General features: G+C 32.6%; 3 protein-coding genes and 1 pseudogene across 4 annotated transcripts; 3 read left to right on the top strand and 1 right to left on the bottom strand.

Moving 5' to 3' along the window:
• Window positions 1-674: 674 nt before the first annotated feature.
• Window positions 675-5,270, bottom strand: LOC118048273 (importin subunit alpha-9-like; annotated as a pseudogene).
• Window positions 5,271-8,510: 3,240 nt separating this feature from the next.
• LOC118048560 (lipid phosphate phosphatase gamma) lies at window positions 8,511-13,347 on the top strand. Of its 2 annotated transcripts, none has more exons than XM_035058328.2 (2): window positions 8,511-9,335; window positions 13,039-13,347. In XM_035058328.2, exon 1 carries the CDS (start codon window positions 8,645-8,647, stop codon window positions 9,311-9,313), a length of 669 nt encoding a protein of 222 aa, XP_034914219.1. In that variant the 5' UTR covers window positions 8,511-8,644; the 3' UTR covers window positions 9,314-9,335; window positions 13,039-13,347. The 2 variants fall into 2 exon arrangements, with proteins under 2 accessions (XP_034914219.1, XP_034914218.1); XM_035058327.2 differs by having other exon boundaries at window positions 8,513-9,317.
• Window positions 13,348-14,641: 1,294 nt separating this feature from the next.
• Window positions 14,642-18,837, top strand: LOC118048561 (uncharacterized). The gene is made up of 4 exons (XM_035058329.2): window positions 14,642-15,274; window positions 16,419-16,849; window positions 17,897-18,152; window positions 18,281-18,837. The coding sequence occupies exons 1-4, from the start codon at window positions 14,896-14,898 to the stop codon at window positions 18,400-18,402; spliced, it is 1,188 nt and encodes a 395-aa protein (XP_034914220.1). The 5' UTR covers window positions 14,642-14,895; the 3' UTR covers window positions 18,403-18,837.
• Window positions 18,838-22,268: 3,431 nt separating this feature from the next.
• LOC118048562 (uncharacterized) lies at window positions 22,269-23,931 on the top strand. The gene has a single exon (XM_035058330.2). It carries the CDS (start codon window positions 22,624-22,626, stop codon window positions 23,575-23,577), a length of 954 nt encoding a protein of 317 aa, XP_034914221.1. The 5' UTR covers window positions 22,269-22,623; the 3' UTR covers window positions 23,578-23,931.
• Window positions 23,932-25,760: the final 1,829 nt, after the last annotated feature.

Genomic DNA, 25,760 nt, shown 5'->3' with positions numbered 1-25,760 from the left:
ATTTAAAAGATTTCCTTTTTCAAATCATTATTTTACCCGATCAAAAAACTTACGTGATTTATTGCTATTTTATATTTCACAATCCGATTTATTTTTTTGTCTCATCCGACATTTAAATTAATCATCTAGGAATATTCATTCTGATTCACAAAACTTTTCTGTCTAATTTATCATTTCTCAATCGAAAATTTACCATTTCTAACACTGATTTACCAGTTTTAGACTGGAGGTTTACCAAATTACTTGTCAAATAATCCAAAGATAAGGAAATAATAAGTTTGCAAGCATCCCAAATCCATTTAGCAAAGCGTTAATGTACTGATTTAAGGAACATAAACACATAAGACATGGTTACTTTTTATTCCATTAAATTATGGAAATATCAAGGAAATGCAAATTTGTAAAGTTCCAAATCAACTGTCTGGCATAAACATAAACATTGAATTTCCCCATGGTAAACGACAAAATAGTAGGACCATAGTATTAGATTTGGTTTCGTTTTTGATGAGCTCTTTTTTGTTTTTTTAACTTCCTCTAGTCTTTCTGAAGAGTAACTACATGGCAAAAGTAAATGTACAACTTCACAAGATTTTCTTCACATTATAATGCACAGCTTCATGACATTATATTCAAAGTTACAAAATAAATATTTTTGACGGCCACAACAAACTGTATAGGATAACATCCAGCGCACAATTTAAGCTTTATATAATAAACCCAAATACCAATAAATAAATAAATATCAGCAGTAATCAACAAAAGCTTCGTAAAAACTCAAATTGAAGCGTACCGGAATGCCCAATTGCAAGCTATTTGATGATGCTAATCATTGTACAAGCAGTTGAAGGGCATCACTTTTAACCAGCATACTAGTAGCGACATCCGAAAGGGCTGAGAGATACACCACTACCCATGCTACTTCATTTGTCAACTCCTTATCCCTGAATTTGACAAGTTAATGCTAATTTAAACTCGGATAAATTTTCTAAAACAATGAATAAAAAAGTTTCAAGAAATGAGATAACTATTCCCCACGGCAAAGTGAAGAAAGAGGAGAGATGGTAATATTGTCCCATACAAGATACAAGGATGAAGCTTCAAGACAACAACTTCTCCAAGAATTCTTCCCGGGACAATAAAAGAAAAGGAAAAAAAATAATAGCAGAACCTTGAAAACAGAACCGTTTTTTAGTAAGTTAACTATTGCTAATTGCAGAAAGAGAGCTACAATCATGATTCTTGCATTCTTAAATAAAGTCTAATAAGCTAATCAACAAGAAACAAAATTGATTGTTTGGTACATTCTACATGTGGCTCTTCAGAAACTAGTAAAAGACAAGGAAAGGAAAACTATATGAAACAAGCTTCAAATAAACAAGCAATCACAGACACCGGAATGGAAATTGTGGCATATATGATGTAAAACCTGTTCTAGGCCGGCTACGTGTATATGCCATGAAGCAAAAGGTATAATGTGCATAAGATGATTTCCAAGGAGCAGCACCTTGCATACCTAAAATGAGCTGTGAATGATCGGCGGGATGCAGGATCAACATCAAGCTAGCAAATCTTAAAATCTAATCAACTGACTAATTTCAACTAAATGCCATTTTTCAAATGGCATAAGAACCAATATCACTTAAAGCTTTAGGACTTACTTTTTATGGCATAAGAACCAATATCACTTAAAGCTTTGATAACTTAGTGCTACTTCCAGATATTAGAAAGCAACGATAAACTATTAAAAAAAAGTAGATGTACCATTCAGCATCACACTGGGATTCCTAGAAATTGCACATTAGGAATTCTCGAGCATCACACCTAAGAAACTGTTCCGTGATGCACCAACTATTTAAGGCATCTCACCACACAAAGCACTAGATCCTCGCAAATTCTGGCTTGGAACTTATTTTCCAACAAACAAAATTAGATCCCTGCATATAGCCTCTCAAAGTAAGTTGGGGATGTGCCTCTGAGTTGTTGATGAGCAACTAGCATCTTGAAGGGTGTGAAGAGTGTTTAATCTTTGGGACATGGTTCTAATTTTACAATAGCATCATAAGCCAAATGTGTGCACACAAATGCAGAAGCTGTTCATAGGGAAAAGGTTCAAAACCTTGATTAGGTTTGACAGTGCCCAGGCCGCTGTTCTCACAGTTGAACCCTTGTATGGCAGCATCATTCTTGCAAGAGGTGGTAAGGCTCCTTGAGTTAGCAAAACACTTCTCAACTCTTCTCCTTCACCAGCAAAATTTTCCAATGCCCATGAACACTATTCAGCCACAGGAAAAGAACTCTTTTCTACATGGAAATGCAACTATAAATGCCAAACCTAAAGTATCATATTGTGATCCACTAGAGTTTCAAGCAACTATCTGATAAAACAAGAAAAGAAAATTACACACATACCCATGAATTACTAGGCTATAGTTTTCAGAATTATTAAATTTCAAGAAACAAATGTTTTAATTATTGAAGTTAAAGTGGCATTGCATTATCACTCGGATTAACCTTATATTGCTGTCCCAGTATGGGTTCACATCACTGAAACCAACATACTAATATCATGAAGTATTGAGACAAGAAGGCGAAAAAATAATTTCTTGACACTAAAAAGGATACACCAACCATCACAAACCTCCAAGATGTGCAATAAGCAGCAGTAATGCAGACAGTAATGCTTTTGTTTCTTCTGATTTTCCTGCTGCGATGTTTGTAAGGCTCTGTGCTGCCTCAAGTAACTGCAAATAAGATAGAAATCAGTGTTTGAATTTACATCCTTATTAGAAGCCATGTGTTTTTAAATTTGTTCATAGACCAGGTAGGCAACATAATACTTTCTCTGACAAGCACTGAGCATTCATTCGACATACATTGCAATTTAAGAAAGAGAAAAATGTAACTGCTGATAGACTATGAGAACCTAATATGGATAGAGATCTCCCCCCCAACACAGACCCCTTTTAACTGAGGAGAATGACTCTTTTTAATAATTTAATAGAGCTGAACAATAGCAGGTATGAGAATAGTCAAATTACAGGAACTGCCAAAACAACAACTACTACTTTGTACCTGTTCATCTGGAGAGCCAAATGAGAGACATTGCACAAGCAAGGCAATTGCTCCAGCCTTAAGAGCAGCATCAAGAGGGGGGAATTCTGATTTAGACAGCAAACACCTCAGCTCCCGAAGGGCACCAACTAGCTTCTTCATTGCACCTTTTCCCCTGAAGGTTCAAGCATAAAGATGGTTCAAACAAATTCCAAAAGAACTTAAGAGGTAAAAAACCCTAAAACAGAATTAAGCATAAAAAAATTTCAATGGCATACATGTTCATGAAAAGGACTGATATGGGCTGAAAACAGAAGACAGATAGTGCTCAGATACATGTCTCTCAACGCCGGAACCGTTAGGAAGTTCTACATATACATTCCTTAGGATAACATTCATGCTAAGATCACTAACATTAAGCAATGTTCTTCAAATATTTTCCTGATCCTTAAAGATACATATCCATATGAAAATTCAGCTCCAAATAATAACAGTTTACCTGCATTGAGCTTATCAAATTCTAAATTCAGTTCCAATAATTTCCGTCATTACTACTCTCAACATATCTAACGATTTTATTGGTCATACTTCAATTAACCACATTTCTCATCTCCTCTTGACATGCAAAACAAGCTTCTAATTTAACTTGAGCAGCCATGAATTGAAAGATAACAGTCTGCAGATACGACACAGAGCAGTCTGTTAATTAAATTATATCCCAAAGGAAATTGATACGCATGACTCGAGACAACCTTGGCGATTAGCACAGTGCTAATTAGCATATTCATGATAACAACAATGTTAAAATAGCTAAAGGTTTTGGGAGCAACTGAGCTGTGTGAAAAAATTATAAAAAATTACCCAACGTGCGCGGGGAATTTGTTTTCATTTCATGAACATTCTCCTAAAATCCCTAGTTTTCTTTTAATCGTCTTAAGCTGGGTATAGTTATGCTGCACGAATTAGCACCTTCATAACAAGAAATTAATGTTATCCACCAACTGTGTACGATAATGCAAAAATATTCACATACTGAAAAACAACGGCGGACTTCAACTCTTGGACTGCCGCCAAGTTTGAGCCTCCAAAATTGATTGCTCTTCATAAATCATCATGTCCTTTTCAATACGAATGCCATCGCCACTAGGCCCCAATCTACAAAGACGTTAGCACGAACCAACGATTCTCTCCTTTCCTTACCCAACGCCACCGCATTTTGCCGGCTCCTATTCGCCGCAACATTCCCAACTACCCACAGCAAAAATAAATGAGCATATGTTTAGTTGAAATGATTCTATGAATTTCTTCAAAAAAAATTCTCGGCAACCAAACAGAGCGGTGGAACTGGTTTAAGAAAAAAGGGAAGAAAAGAAGGGAGAGACAAACCTGAAGACTTGATAGGATCTCTTTGGTGAGGAGTTAGTCCGTCTTCAGCCGCTTTTTTCGTTTATTTTTCAGTGAGGTTTTTGAATGTGAAGAGAGAAAAAGAAATGATGAAACAGCATAAACAAAACCCCTTCACAAATTGCAGCGATTTTATGGTAAATATACTAGAACAACTGGGATATTCACTATAAAGTTCATTCCGGGACGGCATAAGGTACAGATACAGTGAAAAAAGAAATTGAACAAAAGAAGAAATATATATATATATATATATATATATATATATATATATATATATATATATATATATATATATAAAGTTGTCTTTATAATGATTTTAAATGAATTTTTATTTTTAAAAAATAAAAAATATAGATAATATGTGTTTTTAGAGATAATATTTATTGTTTTTTATTTATAAAATATTTTTATAAAAAAAATTTAATTCTAAAAATATTTAATTAAGACATATAAAAATAAAAATTATTATTATGATAATTTTAAAACTCAACTCCATGTAGAGTTGAGATAAAACCTAGATAACGGGTCGAATTAACTTGGATTGGTGTAAGAGTAAAAAAAAGTTATTATAATAGTTTGAAAACTTGATTTGGGAGTCGATCCGAGGCAAAACTCAGGTTATAAGTGGGTTTGATCATTAACCTGAGTCAAGGATAAAAATAGTTATTATTATAATTTTAAACATTAACTCGAGAGGTTGATCTAGGATAAGATTCGAGTTACATGTTAAGAGAATTAATCTGAAATGACCCAGATCAACATAAAATAAAGGTTCAGGTTATTGGTCGGGAAGGTTATCTTGACTGACCCATATTTTTTTTTATTATTTTAAAAGTAATGGGTTTTTAACCCATGTTTTATCCCAAGTTAATCTAGGTTTTTAACTGAATCAGATTGAGTCATTTATTCCTCTAATTTTTCTTAAACTCAAACTAGTTCAGGTTTCAGATCAACCGGTCAAGTCATTTTAAGTTTCATAACTTGAATTATTATAGTATTATTAATTTCAACTAAATTTAAAAAAATAAAATATCAAATTATTATTTTTTAGATTTGTAAGTTTGATAACAATATATATTAAGAATAAAATATAATTTTTTATATTTTATTATGTTTTGTTAATTATAACCAAATAAAATATATAAATAATTATGCTATTATATATATCATTATGAAACATAATTTTATCTTAATTTTATCCTTTGTATGGTCTCTTTTGTTTCTATTTTTTTTTAATGTCAAAACTGTAAACAAATGTTATAATACACATTGATAAACAATTTGTACAAGAAACAACTGCTTCTTAATGGTAAAATAATTACACAACTAACTTTATTAAATAAGAATTACTTTTACCTGATTTTCAGTAACATGATAAAAAGAGGAGATTGAGAGCATCTCCAATGCAAAAAGCTAAATTGATAAAATGGCTTTTTGAATAGTATAAATATAGCTTTTTTGATTATATGCATCCCAATGGTAAAAGCTATTTAGAAAAGCCATTTATATTTTAATATATTTCATGTTAAATTCATTTTTATATAATTATGTAACTAATTTAGATATTTTATATATAATATAATTATGATGTTATTAATTATATAATTAATATGAGTAATTTATAAAAATAATATAAAATTTAATGAAATAATATGAAAGTTAAAAGATATAATTTAAAATTAAACTTAAAATTTATTTATATGAATATTTTTAATTTTTAATTTTATATTTTACTGTTAAAAATTTAATTTTTTAAAAGTAAATTTAAATTCAAACTTTAAAAAAACCATCAATATTTTAAATTTTGATTTTCAATTTTTTTTTTTTAAATCATGCTTTGAAAAAATTTAAAACAAAAACAAGTTTCTTTCCTTGCTTTTTTTTTTAAAAAAAATACTTACTTTTTTTTTTGCTATCTCTACAGTAACATGTAGAAATAGCTCTTCTCAAGCTAAATAGCCATTTTGGTTCTTTGTTAGCTGCTGCATTGGAATGCCTAATTAGAAAAACAAAAGTTAAAAAAATACTTTTTAATTTTGTCTTCTCATTTGCCTCTCCGGTTGGAGATGCCCTGAAAGGAATCCTTGGAAATGTCAACCTTTGACATCAAATTCCTTGCAAAATAAATTCCGAAAAGGTTGAATAAAAATAAGTGTGGCATTCAATAAAAAATATTTATTTTTTATTTTAAAGTGTGATTATTGTAGTTGTTTTTTAAAATATTTTTTATTTAAAAATATATTAAAATAATATATATTTTTTATATTTTTTAAAAATTATTTTTAATATCAATATATCAAAATGATATAAAAATATATATAAAAATATTAATTTTAAAAAAATATTTTTAAAAATACTTTTAAAATAAAAAAACAAACATAAACTTTATCCAATATATATTTTTTTATGACTTGACAATCAAATATGGATTCCTCTTTTTTTTTTTTTTTTTTTTAACAAAACAACACCAACCAGCATTTGAGTTTGGATTGAAATTTTACTTTAATTGAAGAGTAAACATATTTTTTATGGTTCCAACACCTGTAATTCTAGCAAACAATTCATATTTTCTAAAAATATTTTTTATTATTCTTAAAATTGAGATCAATGTGGGTGAACATTTTTTTTTTCTTATAAAAACAATCATAACAAAAAGACAAGGAATATAAATAAATTTAAAATTAAAGAAACCATCGAATTGTAGGACTCCCAATTCAGATCCCACATTAACTAGACAAATATTTATTAACTGTATATCTTACAAATAAGCCCAATAAATAATTCTATTAGTTACTAATATGTTTAAAATCAATTTAGAAAAAATACTAATCTCTCATTGGAAATGATGTAATAAAGTGATTTTTATATATTTTTAAATATAATTAATATTTTGCTCGAATATTTGAATTAATAGTTTTTGTTTAACACTCTCTTAAATTTTAAAAGTACCATTTATATTATGTGCACTTGATCCGCACCCTTTCCGTGTCTCTTTTGGACACAGAAGCTTTTAAAAATATCGAGATTTGGTTTTTTGGCAAGTTCAACTAAGGCTCCGTTTATTTGCAGAAAAGTGAATTTCTTTTGGAAAGTGAATTTTGAGAAAGTATTTTTTGATATTTGGTAGTGTTATGGAAAATGAACTGAAAAACATTTTCCAGTGTTTGGTTATGTCATGAAAAATGAGCTGGAAAATAACTTATTAATATTTTATTTTTTTCAAGTTTATTAAAATAATGAGGAACAAATCTTACAAATTAAAAAGTTGAATGAGAATAAAATTGAAAAAAAAATATAATTTCATAAATTATCTTAAATAAAACAAATAATAATCAAAATAATAGGGATCAAATCTAAAAAATTAAAAAAAAAAAATAAAAAATGAAGAAATTAAAATAATAATAATCAACATTTCATAAATTATTTCAAATAAAATAAGTAACAATCAAAAGAATGAGGATCAAATTTGATAAATAAAAAATTTCAATAAAAAAATGATAAGAAAAAAACAAATAACAATTATAAAAATAAGGACCAAAGTTCATATAAAAATAAAATTTTAAGAGGTGAAATTGAAAAATAAATATTCAAAACAAAATATATATAGCAATCAAAAGTTTGAGGATCAAATTTGATATAATCAGCAAATAATGATACTTCTAAATTTTTCACACGGAAAGTGTTTTCCTCTCAAATTTTTCAGGAAAACACTTTCCTGAAAACCAAGCCAAATTTTCCTTTTACTGGAAAGTGTTTTCCATTGACCAACTTTTTTACTGGCAAACAAACACAAGAAAGTTTGGAAAGTGCTTTCCCGGAAACCACTTTCCGGAAAACAAACACAGCTAAAAGGAAAACACTTTCCTGAAAACCAAGTCAATTTTTTTTTGACTAAAATTGACTGAAAAGTGTTTTCCGTTGACTAGAAAGTGTTTTCCGCTGACCGGAAATTAATTTTCGTTGACCAACTTTTCTAATAACAAACAAACACAGGAAAATTTGGAAAATAGTTTCCGGAAACTACTTTCCAGAAAAAAAAGGCCTAAACTACTCGCACGTGTCTCGACTTTCCTGGTTTCTCCGCCATTGATATTTCCTGGCTCTTAAAAGCTCTCAACGAGCTCCACACATCCCCTGAACCAAACGCCCAAGACAAAGAACAAATCTCTCTCAACTCTCCAAAAAAATGCCCAATCCGCCACTTAAAGCTGTGACTCTCACCCACGTACGCTACCAAAAAGGCGACCGATTAGGCCATTTCTTAGCATGGGTTTCACTAGTTCCTGTCTTCGTAAGCCTAGGCGGTTTCTTCACTCACTTCGTATTCCGTCGTGAACTCCATTGCATGTTCTTCGCTTTAGGTCTTATTATTTCCCAATTCATCAACGAAATCATCAAAACGTCTGTCCAACAAGCCCGACCCGAAACCTGTGCACTTCTTGAGATGTGTGATTCTCATGGCTGGCCTTCTAGTCATTCTCAGTACATGTTCTTTTTCGCTGTTTATTTTACTTTATTGACAGTTGAAGGAATTGGGTTGTCTCAGGTTAAGAATAAATGGGCTGTTAATTTTTGTCCATGGTCATTAGCTGTTTTGACCATGTTTTCGAGAGTTTATTTAGGGTATCATACGGTTGCCCAGGTTTTTGCTGGGGCTGCTTTAGGGATTTTTCTTGGGGCGTGCTGGTTTTGGGTTGTGAATAATGTAATTTATGAATATTTTCCGGTGATTGAGGAGAGTAAGTTTGGAAGGATGTTTTATGTGAAGGATACTTCGCATATTAAGAATATTTTGAAGTTTGAGTATGATAATGCAAGAGCTGCTAGAAAGAATATGGCTGACAAGGCTAATTGATCAGGTAATTTCGCTTTTCTGGGTAAGTGTGATTTGATCTTGATTTGCCCCTCTCTCTATTCTTTTTTCTGGATCTTTTGTTGATTGTTTAAATTCTGAATTTTTTCTTTATATGTCATTCGTGCTTACTGTTTATGTTTAATTAAGAACACTGATTCGTGAGTTTGGTTGAGATTCTTGATTAGATCAAAAACATCAGTACAGGAACAACACAAAAGGCAAGGGAAATTGTAGACAGTAAAACATGAAAAAAATGAAATTAAAGGGGCTTTAGCTCTGGCAAATCTGTCTGTTTTAAGATTTTATAACCTGAAGAGAATGTTCATGATGTCACGTTAATCTAGTTCACAACAGCTGTACTTTATTCTTGAAAAACAATTAAAAGGTTAGTGTACTGTTTTATTTGAATTCCTTTATATGTGCAAGTTTCACAGAGGAAATTGTTTGTATCGAATATTCTGTTGTGCTTCTATACAAAAATGCAATACAGTAGAATTAACAAATAGCAAGTGATTCCTATCTAACTAGATGTCCAAATGACTAGGAAAGCTGTTAGCTCCAAATGATTAATTAGAATTCGGAAAGAAAAAAAATAAATTAGACCACGGGAGCAAACTAGAAAGGCACAGCTCTATACGATGTTCATGCGAGAAACATTAGTGAAATACAGTCTGACTATTTAAGACAACTTTTTTTCACCACAGCATGTTCTATCCATCATGCTTCATCGTATTGTTGATGACCCTTCCAACTATTGAGAGTTAAACTTGTTAGCAGTTTTGTGTAATTTTTCATGTGTAAAATTTCCACACCCTTTCTTATTGACCACAATTTTTGTGATGCTGGATCTTAATGCTAGAAGATGCAATCCTTCTCATCCTTGATTATCTGTCTTGAAAAACTGATAAGGTCCATGTTTTTCGAACCTGCATTTTAGCTTTTTTATCATGTCCACCTTCCTTGTCACCCACCTGATTATCTCTTTTCACTGTGATAACAATGGCACTACTTCAACTCATTGGCTTAATTGATCCATTAGTTAATCTCTTTGTGGAAGTCGATCCATTTTAATCCATTTATATTTATTTATCCCTCAAGTCTCTTCTTCTTTTCGGTGGAAGGTATAAGTTCATCTAGGCTAGTCCCATCCCATATGTTTGATCACTCAATGACAAAAGCTTGGGCTTGTAAGCTATGCAATAGAAAAATGTATTCTCTTCTCTTAGAAGAATAAAATGCTATAAAAAAATTGCATGATTTTTATCCTTTCCATAGTTTTTACTGAATGAATTTTTCTTTTCTTCCTTTGCTTATTTCTTGCCCCCCTCTTCAACTGTAAGCTTTTGTTGTGGCCATAGAGGAAGTTGAGTTTCTCCTGTGTCAAATTCCTACTTTTGCGAGTATTTGTAATGATGAGGTGCCCTTTAGAAGAGAAGGTAGTTGTAGACTATATTTAAGCGGGGCATGAAACCATCGTTGTATATTTTAGGTGATAGGAGATAGTGTAGTCGAACAAACCTAGTGTTGTTTTAGCATAATGTTAGCACCTGTTTTTAATCTCTCATTATTTGGAAGCTGTTCCGAAGAAATGATACCCACAATTAAATTGATAAAGGCATAAATGTGAGCATGACAATGTAACTATAGACTATATGGTAATATTTCAGAACTCATTCCACTATCTCAAATTGAGAGAACATAATTTATTCTACAAAAGGACTTATGTGGCCAGCCTCATTTGATAGAATTTCAACTGAATATTAAAAATACATTTTCACCTTGACTATGTAAGGTCAACCATGGTGATGTAGGAGTTTTTTTTGGGAAAATAAATATTTTTTTTAGTTAATTTTTTTTTTCTATTCAATATTATTTGTTTTTTCTAGGTTTTCTATTTGATTTCTAGATTTTTTATATAAACGGTTGTAATAGTCTTTTGGCAAGTGAGACTTAGATGAATACATATTGAATATTTTGGGTATCTTCCTTATAGTTATGGTGCTCTTAGTCTTTGAGGGTTTTGACTTGTAATAAACCTCGTTATCCTTTTTTTCTTTGTGCGTCAATTGGTATTAGAGTTCAATGATCCCAATGGTTGTTTGCTTGCTATGTGCTGGAATAACTATGTATGAAAAAAGGTAGCAGAATAGGATGTGTTTGTGTGGGAAGGGAAGGGGGGGTTCCCCTCGAGAAAGAGACGTTCAATTATTGGTGATAGAAGACATGTGTAGACAAATTGCATAATCGAAGATTGCAGAATTGAGAAGACCTCAAAAACTAGTGATAACAAAAAATGCGGAGATAGATTGAAAAATTAACCAATTCGTTGGCGGAGGTGAGGAGCCTAGAGTATCGTGAGAAGAGTGATCACGACCCATGACTAATTTTGAGAACCCGATTTAAAGGGATGAGTAGAAGAAACAACTTGTTGAATATGATGTTAAAATTGAAAGTTTTGATGATTCTAGGTTCTTTTTAGATTGGAATCTACCATTAAAATTAGATGAAGATGGTGAAAATGATGTAGAATAACAAGATTTGGATGTAAAATTTTTGGTTTGTGATGTCTATAAGAAGGGACCAAATTATGAAGGATGTGTCTCAACTATGCATGAGGAAAATTTTAAAATTGATGGGTTCAAAGTTGAAGTGTTTGTACTTCAAATAAAAGTTGTGAAGATATTTCCAAATCTTCTTCTACCACTAAGATTGGTTTTGTTGTTAAGGAGGCTGAGCATGACAGATATGATGTTTATAATGGAAAGACTGGGCATGTAAAAGATTGGAAACTCTTGATTGGACATTCATGAGATCAAGACAAGAACAATTTGAACTCGAGCACAAGTTCTTTCCAACCTGAGAAGATTGATGTAGGCGGATTTTTAGGAAAAATTATTTGTTTTCGTGGTTATTTTTATTTTTTCCTATTTGCTTTAGAAGATTAAATATTATGCTTAATAATTTTATTTTTCCTTGTTTGTTTAGGACCTGTATTGCTTTTCTTTTATTTTCAAGTTTCCTAGTAAATTTAGGTTAGTTTTTGAGTTTTATTTAAGGAGCTGTAAACGTTTTAGAGATGCAAACTATTTGAAGAAAAATATTCAGTAATAAAATTATGAATTAAGGTTCTGTGACCACTATATTCAGCTTCAGTTATATATTTCTAGCTTGCTTTGTGTTTCTGTCTGCTTCATATGGTGTCAAACAATTAAGTTGTAGCATGCTCGTATAGTAGTTGAACAGGCTGTCAGGCCAATTATGAGATAACAAGATGGGAATTATTAAAATGATTTTTAGTGTTTGAATCACTAACTAGTTTGCTTATAGGGTATGGAAACGAAGGATGTTTAGCTGAATGTTGGATAACAAGACAGTAAGAAATAAAATGATATTAAACATGGTTGAATCATTAAGAAACAGCATGCTCTTCGGGTAGTTGAAATAAGGATGTGAACCTGAATGTGTGATAACTTGCACGGTGAACTACGATGATTACTAAACCTTTGGCTTGTAATCGAGCTCCTGTGGTGCTGTGGAATGGACAACTGCACCAAGTTATCATAAAATACTAAAGCAATGCTAGAACCGTGCTTCGGGGGTGTTGTTTGCGTTTGTCTTGCTTGTAAACTGCACAGAAAAGATCTAACATTGACTTATGCAACTCTGGTTGCAATTTGTGATCCCATGCCTGTCATTGAAAATGCCATTATTGCTCCATTTTGCAGGTTGGTAGCTCCAAAGATGCATTCAGGATTGTGTTTTTGCTTGCATAGATGACACTTTTAAGCAAGTGCAGTTTTTCTTTGAAGCACTCTATTTGGGAGGAGCCCACAAGGGAAGCCAACTAGAAGGACTAGCACTAGGTTTAAATTGCTTTCTATCAGCAAGGATGAGCATCTCTGTAATACTGTAGCTCCACTGAAAGGAGGTACCGTTGAAAAAAGTGCATCTTTATACTTGATTTTCAGTAACATACTGCTTTGTGATGTCCTTAAAGAAGTTTTATTACAGGATAATAGATTTTTCCCGTTTTATACGATGTTTTAGGATGCTTGCTAAACATCTGGATGCTTTCATTACATCATGTTCTTGTGGTTAGAAGATGCCCCTCTGTTGGTGTAGCCAGAATAAACTTTTTGTTGATGCTGTGATGAATAATGTTTTCTTATTTTCACTAATTATTTTCCACCTGTCATCCATATTGGTGGTGTGAAATCTAAAGTTGGTTCACATGTTTTCTTCAATTGGACTGCAGGGTTTTTCTTCCATGACTTTAAGATACTATGACTTCGGGTCAAGTTTAGTTTACTTTTTGTGCGAAGTGCAAGCATTTTTCTTTACCCTTACACCGTGTTTTGAATTTATTTAGCTTTAATTTTTCTTTTGTTTCTTGAATCGTTTAAAAATATATTTTTTTAAAATATTATTTTAATATGTTTTTAATCTAAAACACATGGATTAACAAATGATGGATTAATTGTTTGTTTTTAAAAATTTTAATTTTTTTATATTTTTGATTTAATGTGTTGATATTAAAATAAATTTTAAAAAAATAAAAAAATATTATTTAAATATATTTTCAAGTTAAAAATAATTTGAAAAATAATTGTTAATATACCAAACATTTAATTTTTGGATTTGAAGTGAATAGAGAGAAAGCCTAACCTATCTCTCATTGTCTCTTGTTTTTTTTTTTTTTAAAGAGTTTATTTATTTTTATATTTTAAAAATGCTATAAAAATAATTTTTTTTCTTTGTTTATTATTTTTTTATTTTTTAAAATCGTTTTGATATGATGATATTAAAAATTAATTATAAAAAATAAATAATTATTATTTTAATGTATTTTTAAATAAAAAATATTTTAAAAAAATAATAATTATTATAAATATAAATAAATTTCTCTTGGTGCAAGACCAACGTTCACAAGAATTATGAAATAAAATTGAAATGATGAGGGAATGCATAATCAAAATAGTAGAGGAATTTACCAGATCATTTAATTTAAAAGTAGTAATTAAAAGGAGTAGAAGTTATGTTTAAAATATATATATTTTTAATAATATATTGAAAGAATATTTTTTTATTTTATAAAATTTATTTTTAATATTAATATATAAAAAATCTAATATAATTTTTATTTTTTAAAAAATAATGAAATAACAATAATTTAACTATAATCCAAACACGGAAATAATCATCATTTATAAGAAGAAACCTAGCGATGGCTTGGCATTGGCAAATAGAGAAAAGAATCTCTATGATAGTAGAGTATAGTAATTACTTTATCCGGGTATAAATATTTGGCATCCTATGGATTTAATTTCTTACTATGGGTAGAGCCCGTAGAGAATGAGAGCTCAATTATTTAGTTTTCAAATTAAAAATCAAATTTACTAAAACAAGCGGGAAGCATGTGAAGTGATGTGTGACCAAGCCAAACTTGGCAGCAACCAGTCTCCGCCACCTAACATCGCCTCTCCTCTCTTATTCTTAATCGCCCGCCCGCCCACACTAATTAGTATTATTCAGTTAATTACCTCTCCATACCTTTCCCTATTTTTGATCTCTGGCATTCAGTAATGTGGAATCTTCTATTAACCGCAGCCATAGCAGGATCCACCGGTTTTATAGCCAAACACGTCTTAACTAACCATCATTCACCATCTGAAAAATGCGAGCAAGAGGAAAACCTCCAAGAATCTCCTGCTTTTGACTCTCCGCTGGTGACAAAAGAATGTCACGGATACGAGAGTAATTGTGATCAGGAAGGAATTTTTAGGTTTTCGAGTTCTGCTTCTGGTTCCAGAGGAAAGAATAAAAAAAAATCGTGTTTGAAGGAGAAATCAGGGGTTTCGTGTCGTAGATTGAAGTTTGCGACTGAAAATGTGAAGAGATCTGGTGGTTTGAAAGGGACCAGTGGAAGGAAGTCGAGTGCTTGCTTGAAGAAGAAAAGAACTGGTAACTTCAGGACTGTCAATTGTGGATTTCTTTTTAATGCTGTTTTGTCTGTTTAGGTGATAGAGAGATGAAAAATGAACATAAGAAATGAAAGCCTGGTGTTTATTCAAGGAGCAGTTGTCCCATTGTGTTGAATTTAGGGTTTTGTTAACCAAAGATAGGGTTTTTACCACAAATTTAATTAATTGAATTAAAGAAAGTAATGGATAGAGCTGGGTTTTTGAACAACAACAACAATACATATATATATATATATATATATATATATATATATATATTTTGCATTGCATTAGATTATGCTTTGTTAAATAGAAATTGCAAGGAAGTGATTTGTAGTAGATTATCTAATAATTCAAGCATAAAGAGTTCTTGACTTCTAAGAGTACAAGGGTGATTAGGAACGCATCTTTTTTTAAAAGGAAATGTGATTGAAGATGGGGTCCGTTGTCTTGTAAAGACAGTGATGGGGTCTTCTAATTTAAATGTATAAAGAAATGTGTCATTCTTTTTAATTATTTAACAAAAAGTTCAAATCACTTGTTAAATCATGTTAAAGTTCCTTATTAAAATGTAACAGAAATGGTTGATATGTTGATGAAAAGAAAATTGCAGCAATGCTGGGCCATTGATTTTGGTCATCATAAGGAAAATTTATTCTCAATCGAATATATCTTGCCTACCGCAAGAGCATAACTATACTGTAAGGATTATAATAATGAAATGTATCTGACTTGCCTTGGTGCTCGCCTAATCAGCATCAGGACTCCTAACCTGGGGTACTTGAAGAGCATTTTATATGAAGGTGAACCCCAAATCCATCAATCATTGTTCACGGTTCTATTGTCTGCTCTCTACGGAACGTGGCATATCAATAGCATCTGTATTGTGATGTAATATCATCTAGATAGTAGTAGATGGTTTAAAGTTGGTTTTAATGGCATATAAATAGACACCAAATGGCTGTAAATCATTCTATGTTCTCCAAGAATTGTCCCTATATTTTAGTGGACCTGCATCTGTGCTAATTTTGTTGGTTCACATTATATGAAAGTAATTTTCTTTTTACAATTCTGTGTTTGAATTTGTTCAGAATAGTTGTGGAACAATGATGGTGACATGGTTATTTACGTTGTTCTATATGCAGAAAGCTCTTTGTTTGGTCGGGGACTTGGTGTTGGAATCATGTACATGATGTCTGCTGGGAAAGCTGAGATCAGTAAGCTGAGCACTGCCATGGATGAGACGTCAAAAATAATTCATGAATTAAGAACTGAACTCTATAAAAGAAAATCTACCCAGCTTGCTACAAGCTCAGAAAATATTAGTACTGAGCAAATGCAACTAGTGGTTAATAGAATAAGCGTGGTGGATAGAGACCCCAATGATATGAAATTGTGTGGGCTTACTATGGCTGATGATGTTGAATGCCCGAGCAGTGTTCTTACTGAAGAGCCAGAGCCAGCGGTGCTTGAAATGGATCAACTGGAAGCAGAGTTTGAGTCTGAACTGCAAAAACTTCCCTGGTCCAGCACTGAAACTTCTGGCCATGAAGTAACAAGGCCAAATCTTGGCAAGGTGAGTCATTCAAGTACCTCTGCGATCCTTTCTGTAAATTTACTTAATGCTTGAATGTGTGCTTCGGTAGCTCTCTGAACCTACATTTGAGACTCAAGATTGATTTTTTTTTTTTTTTGAAAATTTCAAACAGCCTTCTGCCAATTCTTTAATTTATGTATTCCACCTAAACTTTTATAGGCCATTAGCATAATATAATTCCTTTCAATGCATGGTCTACCATATTTCATTTTAATCCAGGTTGACAGATAAGAGATTATAGAATGAAAATGAGAATCAATTATTAGGTATGCTTCCAGTAATGCTTGCTAAAACTGAAATTGACTTGTTACTTTGAAATGCTAGAGTTTGTTTCATTTGCTACATTTATGATATCCTTTACTTGGAGCTTGTACATTACTAATTAAAGTTGCAGCAGAAGTCCAGTGTTATTCGTTCTTTTGTCTACCCTCTGTTCTCTATCATGTCTTGTTTTTTAAATCATTCTTGCTGGGTACTGGGTTGTGCTATCATTAGAAATGTCTATTTATTAAATTTCTATGGTGGAAAATTTATCCATATGCTAGTGGATTCTGGACGAGTGTTTCTTGCTAGTACCACCTAGTCATATGCAGCAATAGTTGGGTAAACAGTTTGCAGACTGATTCATGTAAGACAATACAACTTCAGTACATGCAAAAGTTACAGGTATCTGATGTAGGACAAGGAAAGAAGAATTAGGTTGGAGAGAAGGGGGGAAGAGGATGGAAATAGAGGAAGAGAAAGGAGAGAAACCTGAAGAATTGGAGAGGACAAGTGAACTAGAATTCAGTAATCAATATTCATTCATCTACACTCAAAGCAGAATTAATTTCAAGAACAAATCTTATTTCAGATTAAATCCCAGCCGAGGATATCATATAATTAATTAAGGAATTCACGATCCTTGGCTGGTTCTCCACCATGTAACAGCCATGGTACTTTCAATCTTATTAGTCAGAAAATGTGCTGTGATCGGGCCTTAAGGTAAGAAGAATTGCGTCTTATAATGGAAAATCTATTGTGCAGGCTGAGGTTTCATTTGAAGGATTTTGTGAACTGGAGGGGGCGGATGATGTTTCTTACCAAAGCCACGGGGTATTGCCATCTGAATTGGATAACAAACTTTCCCATTTGCTTATTGAACAACAAGAAAACCAAATTATGGGGCTGGAATCCGAATTACATTTGGCACAATCCCAACTCCATGAGAAAGAAGCTGAACTTCAAGCACTGAAGGACTGTGTAAGACGCCTGACTGAATTCTCGCTGTCAGCTATATCAGGCAAGTTTTTTCACCGCATTTATCATTTCTCCAAAAATATTTAGTCTGATTATTTACCCTTGTTATTTATCATGGCATTGTTATGTGAAATTCAAAGCCTCCCTCTGAAGCTTTGCATTGTTTCTCAGATGATGAAGTTGAGGTACAACCTGAGCTAGAATGCAACACTGAATGGGATAAAAATAGCCAGGTGGGATCCGAGTCAAGAAAATCAGTGGTTGGGATGAAAAGACCTATTGACTCTGCGTAGTGCGATTAGTATTTAATACGATACTTTATCTGTATGTGGGTAAGAAGGTAAATTAGTAGCAGTCATAGGATGCTGTCTGATTTAGTGCTATGGGTGGGTCACCATTAATCGAACTTAGGGTTCTCCATGCATGCGCATCCCCCACCCCTGTATCTAGCATGATCAGCCCTCCAATGTTTGTATTGGTCTGGTATAGGACTGCAGAAACATGTGGTAGGATTTTTTTTTAACTTGCAGTCTGCATGATTGTTTATTTATCTATGTTTCTTCTATCGTGATATCTTTAATTTCAGGTCTACTGTCTGGAAATCAACCCCTTTCACTAATAATAAAAATGATTCCTGATTGACTTTTGCTGGTCTGCCAGCTTGTAGGGCAAGGCTGCTTTTTATTTTTTCTCTCCAGAAAGGAAACCTGAAACTTCAGTTGACTTTTTGTTCTCTTCTCGGGAAAGATCATTGCTCATTAGTCTATTTGACATTGCTGAATTACCCCATTACACTTAAAGCTCCTGTTCTTATCTGGGTGCTCTGAGGATACAATTGGAAAAGTATAAGGCTAGATAAATTCATGGTACGATGGTGGTTGCTTGTGCAGAGACATAATAGATTGGTGGAGCCATGGTGGGGCGTGGACAGGATTTCCCTTTGCTGATCGCCAGATCCTATGAAGACGGGGGAGATGACCCCGTTTTACATTTGCGACCTGTGAATTTTCATTTTCCCTACATGATAAAAAGCATCTCACTTGTCACCGTGGCTACTTTCTTTATTGAAATGGTTGTAGGCGAAACATGGAGAGCACTGACAGGTTGGAAGGCCCTAAGATTTCAAAAGTCTCCAACCTAGACAGGCAGACGATTCCAAAGAAACAAGTTTCACTGAAATCATCGACAAGAAGAGTGCCGACCATGTCGTTGCTTAAGAGTGATATATATGAATAGCAATGGATATATTGTGCAAAAAACAGTGCCGGTCCTCAATCTTAATTTAGCAAAATCAGGTTTCAAATCCCTGCTGTGATTTGCAGCCCTCTCCCTTGGGTTTGAGAGAGAGAGACACAGACAGAGTACCCTCCTCGGTAGAATGCAGCAACCTACGCTTCTTTAAGAGGGAGTGTTTTCTCCGCTGGATCAACCCGTTATCAAACATCTGCGCGGCGTACGGTCTGAAAAGAAGTTCGACAATCTAGCGATGTAGCATTTGCTTAGGCATGTGAGGCCTGGTCACAAAGACCTCACCGTCAATCAACCTGATGACCTAGGACTATGGGTTATATAGGTGGAAAAAAAAAAAAAAGTAAATCAAGATCGTTTTATATAATTTTTTGTAAAAAGTCAAAAGATGAGGTAATAAGATAAGTGAATAATTAGTATTGTGTTTAAAAAAATTAATTTTATTTATTTTTTTATTTTAAATTAAATGTTTTTAGTGTTTTCAAATATTTTAATATGCTAATATTTTAAATAATTTTTTTAAAATAAAAAATATCTTATTTTAATATATTTTTTTAAAAAAAACACTATAAAAAACAACCACTATTCTATTTTTATTCATTCTTTTATAAGTATGCCATTAAAAAATACATAACAGTGAAGCAGAGGAGAATCACATGGAGCATTTATTCCATCGAAAAAAATATATTTAAAGCATAATCACAAACAATTTCCTTAAAAGAAATAAGGAGCTATAAGAGATTTATTTGATCAAGTTTTAAGCATAAGCAAGAATGTTTGTTGATCGAATTGGTAGAGGATGAAGCAATTATCCAGGAGGTTGACGGCTTGAAGCTATAGTATAATCATTTGTAACCACCATGCATGTCCTCTTTGAATGCCACTCCTACTTGACTAAAGTGATGAAAGAGAAGAAATAAATGAAGTAATTAATTTAACGTCTCCTATATTATATTATATTATATATATATTATATTGAAGATACATCAATCACAGTCCAATCATGGAGATACTTTGAGTTTGAGTGACTTGAGAGGACTCCCCCCCCCAGCCCCCCTGACTCACTCGCTCGACCTTTATTTGAAGAACAACTTAACTAATATTTTTCAAATAAAATACAATTTTTAAAAAATAAAAACTACGACAATGTTAAATGGACATTAAAATCACTCATATTTAAGGATAAATTGACCAATTAGTATATAAACTTTTTTTAAAAAATTTAATATAGAATAAATTTTTTTTGGGTGAAATAATATAATTTTTTTATATTACAGTTTAGAACCGCGACATCAATTAAAATTTTTTAGCAAAGATGAATTGGTCAATTATTTCATAATGATCACTTAAATCGTCCAATTAGTTGATATTTAAAAACAAAAGTAAGTTAATGTGTGAATAATTAAATTTTTGAGATTTTAATTGTAGTCTGTTTTTGAGATTTATTATTTATTTTATTAGTAAAAAAACAAATCAAATTCTGGTTAACTAGAAATTCTAAGTAAATTGCATTATCCCAACCCTAATTGACAAAATTCGTAGCAAGTTCTCAAATTTTAATATAAAAGCAAACTTCACTAAAATTAAACATAATTCATGATACAAATGTAATGGATATTTTTCATGATCAATTGCATTAAATCAAACCCAAATTCATAGCAAATTTAAATAATTCAAAGAAAATATCAAATTTATCAAGTTATCAACAATTCAATGCAACGTGTAATTCATCATAATTCTACCGTATTCATGCTCTATTACATGAAATCATCAAACATGGTTAATTATATTATTAGTTGATTCCAACAATCTATATAAAATCTCTAATTCGACAACTTATTTAAAATTAAACACAACATATAATTTATTCATAATTAATTTAAATTTTTTCATGTTCAACTATATCAAATCAACCCTAAGTGATGGTATTCTAAGCTACTTTATCATTAATTTAACAAACCTTAAAGTCACCATAAACCTTAAATTTAACTTAGAAAATTATTTCATTTCAATCAAACCAAATACAAATTCATAGCAATATAACATGTTTACCTTCCTTATAAGAATAGAAAAATGATTGGTATTTGCTCGCAGAGACGGTAATAACTACGATAACAATGACAACAATGATTTTTTAATAGAAAAATATCAAAGGATACCTAGAGACTAAGATATGTTAGGTTTTTTGGTGTTTCAAGGATAAAAAAAAAAAAAAAATGTTCGGTGAATTTTCTAAAGAAATATGATTTAGGGACCTCGGTTTGTAAAGAGAAAGGAAGATGCTTCTATGTTTTAAGTTTTTGGATATGTAGATGAGTTTAAATTTCACAAGATATTAATTTTTTGTGTTTTAAAAACACGACATCTAGTAAAAATCATGTTTTTAAAGTGTAACAACACAAAAATATACTATTTAATTAAATCTTTTAGGAATAATATTATTATGCTAAAACTTTTAATATAATGTGATAATTTGTTTTTTTAAAACCCTCATATTTACCCTTACTAATTTCCACATCCAACGGTTATCATCACGGAACCAACTTTTTAATTTCTAAGAGGGTGTTTGGGAGTGTGGTAGCGGTTGCTTTTCAAATAGCTTTTCATGCCGAAAAGCATGCCAATAATGTTTTTTTATTTTTAAAAAATTATTTTTGATATCAGCACATCAAAACGATTCAGAAAATACAAACCACATTTAATTTTAACAAAAAAAAATTTAAATTTTATAAAATACAGGTTGGACCGCAGTCCCAAAGATGCACATGGCATTGTGCTAAGTACTTTTAATTGGAGCGATAATAAATAAATTAAATGAATGCTTTAATCAAAGAGCAATGACTAATGACTGGCCGACCTCGAAGGCCACAACCTAACACACATCCTCGAGATAGAAAAATCTTACAATCAGATACCACCACCCAACCCATCCGTGCAGAGATAAAATAAAAATAAATACGCGAAAACCCCTCGACACAAAAACTAATTAAAAAAGAAAAAAGAAAAAAAAGAAAGAAGAGAAACTCCAACAAGGCGAGCGCTGAATACCACCACCACATCTTCTCTTCTCTTCTCTTCTCTTCTCTTCTCATTTCTCAGCTTCAACCACCAATCCAGCTGAATAACTCTCTCAACATAGCTTCTTCCCTACCTCAAAGAGAAAAAAAAAAACAAAAAAAGGACAAAAAACCAGACAAACCCCAGGGACTCTCAAACTAGACAAAATTAAACACAACACACACAAAGAGTGAGTTTTGTTTAAAAACATGAAGCTGTCTGCCAAACCCATATCGAGTCCGGGTCGGACAGAGAAGTACTACCCACCACCATTGATGAGGTTCTTGAGAACCAATGTTGGTAGCAGAAGTAGAGGAAGGTCACGTTCAAGCCCGATGTTTGTTAGAAAGAAGAATATAGCTATTGAAACTCAAGAACCTTCCTCTCCAAAAGTCACTTGCATGGGTCAAGTCCGGGTCAGGAGGTCCAAACAAGCCAATACTCGACCTGGAAAACCCAAAAAACGCCGGTGCAAATGGATCCAAAAAACCCTACTTTGTCACCACCATTTCAATAGGAGAAGACTCAAACTCAAGTCTTTTAGACCTTCTTGGCCCAAATGGGTACATTTCTTTCGTGTTGGTATTGAGAGAGAAAACAAAATTGTTGAGGACTGTAGTTCCTCAAAGGTTGAACCAAAGATTGGTGTCAGAAGTGAAGATTTTGAGCTAGAAAGGGAGGAAGAAGAAATGGAACCCAAAGTTTATGTCTCAACAGAAAACACACCACCAAGGAATGCTTTGTTGTTGACTAGATGCAGATCTGCACCGTACAGATCTTCTTCTTTAGCTGGTAGATTTTGGGGGTCACCTTCGGAGAGCGAAGAAACAGGCCAGAAACAGCGTACTACACCGCAAGAAAACGGAGAAAATGGAAGTCCCGCATCGAAAAGAGAGTCTATTTCTAAAGAGCCCGATCAAGAATCAAGTTTGGATCCAGAAACTGAAGTAAAGATTAGTCATTTCAAAGAATCTGAAAGCTCAATTACTTCAATCAGGGAGAGAAATGCAAATTCTGCAAATATTGAAGAGTCAAAAACAGAGAAGGTTTCCACTGTACGGCCTTTGGTACTTACGAGGTGTAAATCCGAACCAGCAAGAACCGGAGAGAAGCTTGATGCAGAGATGGTTTTCTGGAAGAAGGGAAGGTTGGGTTTCGCATAATTAATTGTTGATTACTAGCACTTCATTAACTATTTTAATTACCACTTTTGTTTATTTTTTATTGGCAAACTGAACTGAATAGTAGACTAGCAGTATAGTTTTCAAAGTATAATCATGATTTTTTTTTTTCGGGTGGTTTTTATTATAGTTCATACATCTGGGGCTGTACGAGAGAATCTCTACTAGCTCTTTGGTAATATAAAAAGGTAGACAACGAAGAAAAATATGTAGCTGCTTGCTTCGCCCTATATATTCTCTGCCATTGATTATGGTCAGATGATAAAGAAAAGAACCTCCTGCAACCTTTTATGTTTCTTTTATTATTATATATTCCGTGGAACTGTTTTCTTTGTTTTTTTATGCTTTTGATTTTATGGGGATTTGTTTCTCTTAATTTCTCCAACTGATGATCCGTGTATCCAATAAAGTAAAGATTTAAACCAGTCAAAGCGCTCTTGGATACTCTGACTAGCTTTTCGATTTGATGCTTGTTTATTGCATCTTCATGAGATTGATCACTTTATTTTCTTATAGCAGTAACTTGCACAACTTTTTCTTGCGTTTGAATCATAATTATTTAAATGGTGAATAAACTTCACCAGCTAATCCTCCCAAATTTCTGGGAGAACTGTGAAGGGAACCGTGATTATGGTCGTTAATGTGAAAGCTACAGAGCCATCATTCGTTTCTTACCAGGTAAGAAACGTAGGGGCTGAGATTTCTGGTTAGACCGAACTGCTGCTTGGTTGTCCGAATTAGAAGAAAATAGGAGTGGATGTGAGGGGATGTCCCAACGAACGCGCATGAAATGATCATGCCTATCCATTTGTGGATTGTTATCATGATGGAGATGGACTGATAGGATTGTCCTCGCTTATCAAATCATCGTGAAATGGCTGCAGTTTAGGCTCAAAACGGGGGAGGCCAAGACTGAACAAAAAAGGAAGAAGGTTTTTTCTTGGTGGAGAAGGGCAAAACCAAGGAGGACAACCTTGGGCTTAAAACCGGTCCTATAGAGGAAAAGTTGAGCTAAAAACGAGCCCAACAACAGCCAACACCAAGAAGAAACAAGGCCCAAAACGAGCCTAAGAGGAGAAGAAAAAAGGCAGCTAGATCCTTTTTATTTTTCTCCTGTTTTGGAAAACTCTCCCGAGTACATAGACATGGCAAACAAAATGATGTTTAAGCATACTAATCGCCTCTGGATACCTAATCTTACAATGCTTACCTAAACATCTTGTTATCTTGTTTTACAGGTTGTGAATACTTCACGACCAAATCATCTTACTAGTTAGATGTGCAATTGTATATAATAAAGTTAATTATTCTACATGATTACCCTATGTTCGCAACCCTGCACTCTATAGTGCAAGTTCATGTTATCTAGTTTGAATAAATAATCATGAATTCATGATCATTAAGTAAGTAACATAACATATATTTGCACATAACTCCCTAAAGGAAACATGTTCTAAGACTAACTCTCTCGCAAACACATAAGAGAGAGAAAGGGAGCTCATATTCACTCCATCAACTTCTCCTTGCATGTTCTTTGCAAACACACACACACAACCTCATAAGTTCTCCTTTACTTTAATAGTGTTAACTTATGCATTGAAAAGTTTCTTGAGCCTATCAAAGGACTTGTTTTGTAGGTGCTTGTAAGGTATAGGTTCAATAACCACCCTTAATGACTCGAACTCCAAAGCATATATTTGAAGAAGTCTTCCAAAGCCCATTAAATTATCATTTAAAGGTCTAAATTCATTGGAAGTTTTTCTAAGTTTGTTAATGACACTGTTTGTGGGGACAAGAATATAAGTAAATTCATTTCTTTTCTTTCTTTTTTTTTTAAAAAAACAACATTCTTAGAAGTGACAATCTTAGTTGAACAAGTAGATCAAAGGAAGGTCAAAGTTAACCGCGGAATGACTCACTAATACTTAAAGAATTGCTTGCTCTCGTTCAAAGAGCAAAGAGAAGACAAGAAAGCTAATCCGCTTCGTCCGCTCTTTCTGAAAGTTCCTTTCAGGAAGCTGAATTCCTTTCTGCAAGAGTTAACTTAACACCAACGCCATTCCTCCATTTATAGGAAATTATATAAGCATTTCATTAATGAAGACCTACGTCGCTTGTGTGGCCTGCCTTTACCATGAAATAAATGGTGCTGGTCCTTTTTTAAT

Source organism: Populus alba, chromosome 6, assembly GCF_005239225.2.
Source record: "Populus alba chromosome 6, ASM523922v2, whole genome shotgun sequence".
In the NCBI taxonomy this organism is placed as follows: domain Eukaryota; kingdom Viridiplantae; phylum Streptophyta; class Magnoliopsida; order Malpighiales; family Salicaceae; genus Populus; species Populus alba.
Note: the sequence above shows the minus strand (reverse complement) of the source record. Positions and strands in the feature narration are given on the sequence as shown.